Genomic DNA, 10,664 nt, shown 5'->3' with positions numbered 1-10,664 from the left:
CTGGAGCTCAGTACAGCAGTCTGGCTTGGAAATAAACCTGAAAAAATTGTGTCCTAAAACCCAGTAGAGAGACAACAGCTTGGCACAGAGCTGTATGAAATCAAACTGGACAACCCAAAAGCTGTTCCCTTTCAATAGTTTTTCATTTATATTGTACGTTTTGTAATAGTTGTTCTTTGTTGATTTCAGGCAGCAAATTCCAATTTCAGGATGACTAACTGATATCAAAATTCCTCCCATATTAAATAATTTTGCATTAGATTTCAAGAACTGTGCAAATTCAAGTTTCAGATACAGTTATATGAGCAACAGTTGTTCCACTGAAATATTTTATTTTATATACACAGCTGCAGTTCATTTAGGCAATAGAAAGGTCACAAATACTCTTACTGACACTTGATTTGACACATTTACTTTGATAGAAACCAAACGCTACAAAAAGGAAGAATAATAATCATTAAGAACACATTTAAAGTAAGATTATTATCACAACTAAATTACAAATGATATAAATATTTGACTCTTTATAATCCCTATGCATTCAACATTTCTAATCTTAGGAGTACTGCTATGGCAGAAGAGGATGGCTTTTAAACTTAGTTTGTTCTTATTAGCATGGAAAGTATCATTCAAAACTATCCAGATTTAGACACGATAAACTAAATTCTGAGTCCAATTATGAATTAACTAGAGTAGAACTGCATCATACTATCACTGCTATGGTGCAGCTCTGGCACTTGTGTTTGCAGAGATGGTGCACTTTGAAATCCTGAAGCCACTCGGCTGCTTATCAACAAATGTTCTGCCAGCTGAAGGTGAGGGCTGGGAGAGAACTGACTGCAGCTCTGTGCTGCAGGGACAGAGCCATCTCCCACTTCAGCTGCATCCCTCTCTGCAGTTAGTTACATACTCAGAATAGATGAATGCTTTTCAGAAAAAGATTGAAAAAGACTCAGAGGAGATCAAAAGCCTTCCCACCTGTACCTGAACATTTCCCTGTCTCTCTATCCCCTTCTTTTTTGGTTTCTTTACTGTTTCTCGATCAAGTGTTTGTTGGTGGCATCTTTTAACAACCAGATCCTGTATTTCTTATTCTGAATGGGAAATACATCAGTTCAATTTCCAGTCCAATTCTGTGGACTTTTGAGAGCTCTGTGAGTGTTTGGAAGTGCTCCTCTTTTAAAGGGACACAAATGCTGAAGTCAGATATCATTAAATTCTTCCCCATTTTCTAAATAGTTTGGTGTTTGATTAGACCTTTCTTATTATTCTGTTTAAAACGACCTTTTAGTTTTTGACAAAAAACCAAGTTTCCAGGTTTTACTTTTTTCCAAGTGTCTGGAAACATTTATAATCTCATCTGCAAGTCTGTTTTTTCAAGAGCCTTTTGTAAATCATATGAAAATCTCAAAATACCTTTAAGTCTGTGAAGAAGTGCATTTGTTTCTCTGTGATTATACTAAGATATAATTTTCTTTAAACCATTTTATCAGACCAGACAAATCACAGCAGACACCTTCCTCTGCTAGCTACAGGCCATACCTTTGCTGTAGAATATGCAGAACACTTACTCTGCTCCTTCTATTTCCAGCCATTCCTATTGATTCTGAACCCAAAAATACATCTTTATTGTTCTTTCATAACTTGCAAAAAGCTGCCAAAATACACATAGCTTAAACACACTTATCTGCTCAAAAGTTAAGTGAGGTGGGTGAAAAAAACTTCACATGCCTGTATTGAAGACACATTGCAGAGAAAAAAAAAAAAATACAGCATGGAGGATGGTGCCAAGCTCAGCAAGTTAAACGGTGGAAATAGGCCAAGAACAGCATTTGGAATTTCTGTTTTATTACATATAGAGTACACTCTTTTTTGTTAAATAAACTATCATCAGTTGGCATTTCACACAAGTAATATGACACATTTTCATCTTTTTTTGTATTTATCAAATGAGTACAACAAAGGAACAAAATGTTGGCTTCAGTAAAACCTATGAAATAGACCAGCCCTGCTTTTGAGCATCCTGTTGGGTTGACATGGAAGTTGAAATGTTTCTTGTCAAAGTTTGTTTTGATATCCTAGATTTTAACAACGTGCTTCTCAAGTATCTGAACACTTGCAATTACTCTGTAATTACTCTGTATTTCTTGACATGGGATAGATTCTCGTGGGCTGGCTTTGTGTGGCAAAGACATGTAAGTGCAGTTTTAGAGCCTACACTAACTGTGAAGCATTGCTTCAGTTGACAGAAATTCAAAGATTACAGCTCATTATTTATCACCTCTGGAACAGGAAAAGCCATTGATGCAAGGTGCCTCATGTCTTCTGAAGGTGCTGTGCTCCTATCTGAAGTTCAGGGTTCCATGGCCTGAGCCACAGTTTTACACTGCACAGAGATGGCCACAATCACTTAAATCTCCTTTTAAACAGACACCTGACTTCCCACAAAGAAGGGAGGAAGACACAAATTATTAAATTATAAAACATTTGCTTTGATTCTGTTTCACAATTAATAAATCTTATCATACATACTTATTTAAAAATATATTTTGAAATGCTACATATGAACTGAGAAAAACATTGGTTCATTTACCATCACACTGAGTAGTAATGGTTTTTGAACAAGGAAGTTATAAATTAATTGGTGAAGCTAGCATAGCTTTTCAAATATAAATAAGTATTTTAAAACACCTTAGTGATGTTTAGATATTTTAAACCAAAATAAAGTAAAAATTGCATACTGGCAGTCATTCCTGCCCAAATGGTGCATTTCCTGCACTGCTCCATTACACTGTAGTACAAAATGGCAGCTCACACCCACACAAATGGAATTCTGGGGCAGGGGCAACATGCTCAGTTCTGTGCGTGTGGTTACCTTATTGCACGTGTCACATGGATCAGAGAGTGCAGATACCCCAGCCAAAACACCTTCTAGATCTAGACACCTAATGATTTGGAGACTCTGCAATGAACATTTTGTACTATAAGCTTTTAAAGGAAACGACTCCATCAGCTTCACTTATGAATTGTTTGTGCAAAACTACAGTATTTCATAAATAAACTTTACCTGAATATTACAGAGAAAAGCTTTGGGATACATGAAATATAAACACAGCGACAGCTGAGCTGCAAAATTAATTTAGGTATATACAGTAAAACACTCCCCAGCTCTTTTCACAGATGCACATTTAACCTCCCTGAGTCCTTTTCCATACTTAGCAACACAACGCATTCCCAGATGCTCGCTCAGCCACAGCCACAGGAGCTCCAGTACTAGAGAAAAAGGGTGGGAAAAAGCACATCTCTGTGCACTCCCTGCCATTTGCAGGGACGTGAAGCTCACTGTACTTTTGCCTCCAGGAGCCCCGTGGGCACGAGGGGCCCGTGGGCACTGACACAGGCCCCGACGTGCCGGAGGGAGTCAGCCCCCAGGTAGGCCAGCAGCAGCTCCGTGTGCCGCACCAGCAGCTGCGTCAGGTCCTCGGCCAGGCTCTCCATGCTCGAGTATCTCACCTTCTCAAAATCAAAAATGTCTTTGAGGAAGAAAAGCACTTGATCCTAGTGGGGAAAAAATAAAATAAAAAAAAGGAAAACTTGTTTTCAGTTACTAGAAGGGAAAGAAGTATGCCATGCTAACAACTCTTTCCTTAACATGTTCTCTAAAAGCATCCAATTATGCCTTATTTTGGTGCTGAGACAGAAGTGTGCTAAAACAGCCTGTGCAAAACACTTCCAGGCTTAAAACATTCATATGAAAGAACGTATTTCTCATGGTTTCTTACTGTTAGCCTTAATCTTAGGAACATGTACTAATTACTAATGTAATGTACAAATGTAATAAATTTACTAATAAATAAGATCTTAATTTATTTTAATCAGAAAGGGGTTTTTTTTTAATTTATAAAAATGGTAATTAAAAAGAAGTTGCAAACCTTGAAGAAGCAGCATAGGTCATACAGGGAATTTCTAGGGCCCAAAAAGCCCCAGGCCAAAACAGGGCTGATATGTTCACATATAGCATAGAAATGTGCAAAAAATCCATCAGGCACCTAGTGATGTAAAAATTGTAGATGAAAGTTAGACAGCAAATTTAGTCTATAGCTCTATTATTCAGCATTAAGCCTTCATAAAAGCCTAACACTTCCCTCCTCAGTCTAATACAATCCTCCAAGGTAAGGAGCTGTGGCACAGACTTCTGCTGAGTCCCTGCACAGAGAGGGAGGATGCAGAAGGGGCTGAGGGGAGGCTGCAGCAGAATTCCTGGTGCTGGGGAGGAATGTGGTGCTCCAGGCAGGTAATGGGGCAGGACTGGATGTGATTTGCCTGTGGGGTCATGCAGGCTGGGAATCCCAGCACAAGCAAGTGAGACACAAGAATCATGACCTTGGTGTGCAGGAGCCTGAGATCTGCCTGTGGGGCAGGAAGTCAGAGAAGTGACACCACCACTCACTGGACCCTAAATGGGTTTAGGAAAATCTTCCAGTTAAGGCTTTTTGCTAAATACAGGTATTAGGGCCCCAGGAGCTAAACTTCTGCAACTCGCAAACCTCTTGGCTAAATTAACAAGTCTACAGAACTAAGGGTTGATCACTCACTTGTTTTGCCAAAGCTACAAAAAGAACTTCAGATTCTTAGGAGATGATCAATACCTTTATTCCATATAAATTGAAGGGGAACTTACCTTCATTTGTTGTCTTTTTTGCTTCAGTACTGACCAACAACTTGAAGCCACAGCCTAATTGCAAAAAGAAAAAATAAAGCAAGCCCCAAATCATTTTCCATCTCAAAAGAACTCATCTGCAGAATACTGTATTTCTATATTCTATATTTCAGGAACATGTATTTTCTTCAGTTTCAATCTTGTGATAATACAAAGCCATAAAACAGCAGCTGATATAAATAACAAATTTATATGTAGTTCATACTTGCTATTTCAGATCCATCTTTGCAACATTTTCGTTAGTTAAATTCAAATGTAATTTGGCATCTCTGACTGATTTTACAGTTACCACAGTTAGCAACACTCACTGGGTTTAAGTGAGGACCAGTTTTATATGTTAAAGCTCAGACATCAGTAACTATTTTAGATATTAAGTGGCATGTGAACACATTGAAATGTACTTTTTCATTTTAGCAAAAACATTCTTGCAATAGCTTCAGATTCAGCTATGGAGCTTTGTCCAAATATGGACCTGTGAAATACAATATACCAACATCAATCTTGGGCTTTTTCCCCTCCTATCCTCTAACTATCCTCATCTGACTCCCCTCAGTACTGCAAAGAGAGTTTAATACAGACAAAGCACAATGTTATCATATAACTACAAAAATATATACATATTATCTTATTTTTTTTCCTCTAGAGGGAATATTTCAATTGAAAAACAAAAATAAAAGGACAACTTGCAGTTTAAGATAAAAATGGATGAAATGACAGTAGTTGCTGTACCAACTGACCATGGCAGTGTCTCTAACAGGGGGATGAGATCTATTTGGCAAATAAACAGGCATATATGAAAAATCATTAATTGTTATCAACAGCTGAATACCTGTATTGTATTAATTTACCTTTTTTTCCTTGCAACTTTGTCCCTTATTGCTGAATCTCTGGTCTATGAACCAAAACCTGGACCTGATGTCTAAGATGTGGCAATCAGAAACTTCCCTTCTAAAATTCTACTTCTTCAGAAAAATGAAAAACAAGTTAAAGTACTTTCTCAAATACATTCAAACAGCCTCTGTTTTGGGCCTGGATTTGTAACTTTTAAATTCCTGTTCTGGAAAACCTGATAATACAATCTGTTAAATTCTTTTGAGGAAGATCTCAGGTACATACTCAGTACATTACAATGCACTACAGATCAGTCAGTATGATAATTACACAGGAATACTTACTGTTTCTTTAAAAGAGGAATTTAACCAGCGGTTATTGACTACATTCTGTATAGATATTGGTGGATTTTCTAAATCTTCAAATGAATCCATTAATATGAAGTCCAGAACAACATCATAAAAATTCAGATTTTTCACCTATATTAAATGAGAACATGATCTAAGTAACCTAGTTTCTCTTTCAGCTGTGGAATTCAGCATGCATCATATTGTAATGCTGTATTAACGTGCAGATTTGCAATTGTTTTTAATGAATATTAAAAATACTTTGTCAGTAAAGGAGATGTTAAAAAGAATGTTTGGTTTCTGGTACTAAACTGGTGAATGCCATTTCTCTAAATCAGCAATATAAACAATAAAGAGTTGCCTTTCCCACAATTCTGAACTATAAAAATTTATTTTTAGATCCTATGGCATTAGTAAGGGTAAAAGCACTTTTCAGAAATGCAACTCACTCCTCTAGCAGCAAGTTCCATTTCGGTATTATCCCAGTGATCTGTTTGTTCCAAAAAGTGTATCATTTCATCAAAGACATCTTCAAATTTCTTTGGATTCTGTAGAGTAAAAGCAATGAGTATCAAGCAAATGTAAAAAGAGATATGGCTGATTTTCCCTGGACAATGAATTCAGGTAGAAGATACATAAACAACAAAACATTGGTAAAAAAAGGCTTTTACCTTTCGTGCTTTCACAATTAAAGCAGACAAAATTTTTCTTCCACTTTCAGCAAGAAATATTCTGTTTGCTGTTTCTGAAAGGATTATCTAGAAAAGGGTTCAGAAAGTATAGACAGGTTCATTCACAGGTTATACCAATTCACCTTAAACATTTAAATCAATTTTCATATAATTATCACCCCTAGTATAGTCAACAAGTTCCTAATAAGCCTTGGGTGGAAAGGTTCCAAAGCTGATTAGCTTTGGATAAAATCTGGACTCCTCTGCAAATACATCTCATTTTAGAATGATAAAAATGTAAAAGCAACAAGAAAATATTTAAATACAGATTACATTATAAAAATGCTTGCACAAAGAGTAACAGTCAGTTTCAATGCCATGTACTTTAGTTTAGGCTTAACAAGACAGACAAATCAGTCCTTATGTTTACCTGAAAAGCTTGTCGAATACAATGAAGCTTAGCAAGGAAGTCACTGTCTCCTAGACATTCAAACATTTCAGTCCTATGCAAAAGAGAAAAGTTTCCAAAGACCATTAAAAAAGCAGCACAAGAATATCCATCTAAGTCTAATTGCTAGAAAAAATACCTAGTAAAAGTAACTTCTAAAAAGTGATTTCTAGATAGAATATTAAACTTTAATTCTTGCTTTTCCTGGAAATAATTAAATAGACATAAATCAATACCTTAACACCCGTGAATAAATTTTGCCTTCTTCTGCTAAGTGCATGGCTTCCTCATACAAGGGGCAGTGGCAGAGGGAATCCAGACCATACGTGTTACGAACCTCTCTGTGCTCTGAAAGCTGAAAAATGTTTTTTGGAAATTCATTAAAGAGCTTGCTGACATAATTTTTGTAAAAATAAAACAAATCAAGGAACTTTTCCTGATGTTCTACTGAAAGATGCATCCTTTTCTGCATCTCCTTAAAACCAAGGGGTAACAATCAACAAGTGAACAGAACATACACCAGATCCTAAGACTTAACTTTGTAATTCTTAAAATCTGAAAGCTACAGTTTCAAGTTTCAAAACTTTTCAATTAATAAAATAAAGACAGCTTACTTTTGTGTTTCATTTGCCTAGTTAAGTTTTTGAATTGTCTAGTTAAATAAATCTAATGGGATTCAAAGCTGTTAAAATAATTGCCAGGACACAAAGTACAGAATGATTGCACCATACAACTCTTTAGGAAGCTGGAAATAGTAACACCCTCTCACCCCTGTTTTAGTTTCACTGGTAAATAAGTCTGCCAGTTACCAAAGCACATTGTATAAACCATGAGCATTCAGTGTTTTGTACTACAGGCTCCCTGAAAGGTTTTCATTATTGGCAGTTTTAATTCTATGGTTAACACAGAAATAAATATGAACTTGATGACATTTTTAAAGAAAGAAAATCCCAAAACCAGAACCATAAATCAGAGTATATAAATAATAAAGAGAACTCCTGTTTACAAGGTATCATATTTAGTCCACAAAACAATGTCTAGCTAGAATTTCACTACAAAGATTATATTATGTTATTACCGATTAAAAAAAAAAAAAAAATCTGATGTTTGCACATCATTCAGTCTAATTAATGACCAGAAAAATAATTCTAATGGTTTTTTGTTTTGTTTTGTTTTGGTTTCGTTTTGGTTTTTGTTTGTTGGTTGGTTTTGTCTTGGTGGTTGGTGTTTGTTGTTGCTTTTTTTTTTTTTTTTTTTTACTTTTCTCCCGATATCCTGCCAGGGCAAACAAATCTGTGTTTCCAGGCTATTAAACCTGAGCACAGCTACCAACAGTGCTGGTAGTGGCCAGAAACACAGAGGCTTGTGATGATGGACTGGAAGTGTCAGCCCCTAAGTGTCTGCTACTTCCTCAGGGTCAGAGAGGTACATGGAGAAGAAAATGAAAATGCAGACAGAGAAGAGATAAAAGATGATTGACATTATAGCAGCAATCTCATTTTGTAAGGCTTTATTTGTATCTATTCAAGGCCCAAGAAAGAGAGACCACCACAAGGACATTTATGACGACCTGCAGTGGATACCTAAGATCATTACATTAAAATAACACATACAGCTTCAAAACTCCAAAGCTTGTAGTTCTAACTTGTGTCTAATTAGGCCTCTGGTGCTGCAGAGCAGCCTCTGAAGATCACAACATGGACATTGCTCAGATGTTCATCAGTTTGCACTGGACAGTTCAGCTTTAGGCTGTATCTGCAGTAAAGAGATGCTGAAATCATTGCTCTAAAGCACCAAATCTTTGCCACTTGCAATTGTTTTTAGGTCTGGGAAGCCCTGACTGCTTTGGTTTAAGGAACAGGCTCAGTACTCTTATTTGCCAGCCACAAGTTGTTTCTTAATAAATAGAAAAAATTCTCAGCTGTGCATCAAGACCTTGTTGACTACCAAAATAACCACCTACATGAATGTACCAAAATAAACAATAAATCTTTTAGGAATTCTTGCTTGCTTCCCCTAATAGAGAGGTCACTTTACTGACACATTCAGCATTCCTTACATTCTGAGAAATTATGTTTACCCTATATTAAAAAAGCTGCTGATGATTTCTTTACAATATAAAGACATTCAGAGAAAAGATTTCCTTAAAAAAAGTAAGTAGGTGCAGGATGAAAGTAAAACATGCTTGGGGAGTTGAAAGATGTGATGGTGATTAGTAACTAAAAAGTTTGAGATGGCATTTTAATAAATTGGAATGATGAAGTGGTGTGTTCCACCACTGGTGGAAGAAAGGTCTGGAAAAAAATGGGAAGGTTGTTACTGATAAAAAGCAGCAAAGGCTTTATTCACAAGTCTAAAACACCTTCCAATCTTTGGACTAGGTTAACATTTTAACAAGGAAAGCAAAGTTTATTTGATAATAGACCTACAGATTCAGTACTAGTCAAAACATAAAAAAAATAAGACATGATAAATGCATGTGAACTGACAATGAAGAAGCTCACTGTGAGGGAGAGCAGGAAAGAGGTTCTGTTAGGAAGATGGAAAAGAAGCCAGGAAAGAGAGGGCAGAGGCCTTTATCTGGCACACTCAGTGCTGCATTGTTGCCAAAGGTAGCAGCTATTTTGATCACAGTAGATGGGAAAGCAAGACTAGGAAAAGCATACTAATCCTCATCAACACAAGCTGATGGCAGCCAGGCTCAAAGGGGGAAGAAAATATCATTATTTATCCAGTAGTAGTATTAATAACTTAATTAGGGCAAATAGCTGTGTTTCCCATCCCCTCTGCAGTGCTTCTAGAGCCAAAATGTGTTTAAGAATAGAAAAGCCCATTTGGTCACAGGAATGGCAACTGTGTCTAAACTGTCTTTATAAGCATTCAGGCACCTGTGTCCAGACAGGCACAACTCTGAATGAGAAGTCATCAAATGAGTGATCCTTAGCACCCTTTTGATCACCAGCCACAGCCAAGATGAAGTTTTGGCACACCCTCCTGCTATCCAGTAGAGCTCATCAAAAGGGCACGTGATGCAAACCCTGCCAAACTGTCCCAGTTTTGTACAGCTCTTTCCTACATTTTGTTCTAATATAACACAGCATGACATTCTTGTTGCTCCTAAGCAGTATCCCTATCAGTTTCCATTCAAGCATCTATCTGTGTCTTGTTTTATGAATGTTCTCTCTCCTGCAGGCAGGGAGCTAAATTTGACCTGACTGTGTGTCAGCACTGAAACATGAACACAGTTTCCAGTCTCCAAACTCAGAGTCACACAAAATACTTAGTCCTGTCCCTTGGGACAGGATGCAGTGTAGAAGGAAGCCAAGGAACTGTCAACACACAGTTTGCAGCGTGATGAGGCCACAAAAAATGGTGCCACGTTCTAATTTCCTGGAAGGTGAAATTATTAATTCCAGTAGGGCATAATCATAGAGCAGTATAAAAAAACATATGAATTTCAGATTTTAAGACTTTGCTAAGTATTTCTATCAGGACAGGGTGTTTAGGACAGTTACTAATATTGTAACTGCAATCAGGGAGCTTATGATGAAAGAACTGCCTCATTTAGCCCTTAGGTGAGACAAATCTGAAGCTGGAAAAGCCTCGGACTCCTTAGCCTAAATTAAAACATTCCACTGTTTCCCTAC

General features: G+C 36.9%; 1 protein-coding gene across 2 annotated transcripts in view; it reads right to left on the bottom strand.

Annotated features, from left to right (window-relative positions):
- Positions 1-305: 305 nt before the first annotated feature.
- The window catches only part of MIGA1 (mitoguardin 1), a 35,895-nt gene continuing 25,536 nt past the window's right edge, over positions 306-10,664 (bottom strand). For both annotated transcript variants that reach the window (XM_083867238.1, XM_083867237.1), the window contains exons 9-16: positions 7,254-7,372; positions 7,000-7,072; positions 6,570-6,656; positions 6,348-6,446; positions 5,896-6,030; positions 4,682-4,735; positions 3,933-4,049; positions 306-3,558 (exon numbers count right to left, since the gene is read on the bottom strand). In XM_083867238.1, the coding sequence (XP_083723364.1) occupies positions 3,340-3,558; positions 3,933-4,049; positions 4,682-4,735; positions 5,896-6,030; positions 6,348-6,446; positions 6,570-6,656; positions 7,000-7,072; positions 7,254-7,372 (903 nt within the window). In that variant the 3' untranslated portion in view covers positions 306-3,339. The remainder of the gene's footprint in view (positions 3,559-3,932; positions 4,050-4,681; positions 4,736-5,895; positions 6,031-6,347; positions 6,447-6,569; positions 6,657-6,999; positions 7,073-7,253; positions 7,373-10,664) is intronic.

The sequence above is a fragment of the Zosterops lateralis genome (genome assembly GCF_965231275.1).
Source record: "Zosterops lateralis genome assembly, chromosome: 9".
NCBI lineage: Eukaryota > Metazoa > Chordata > Aves > Passeriformes > Zosteropidae > Zosterops > Zosterops lateralis.
This window is presented reverse-complemented; position numbering and strand designations above follow the sequence as displayed.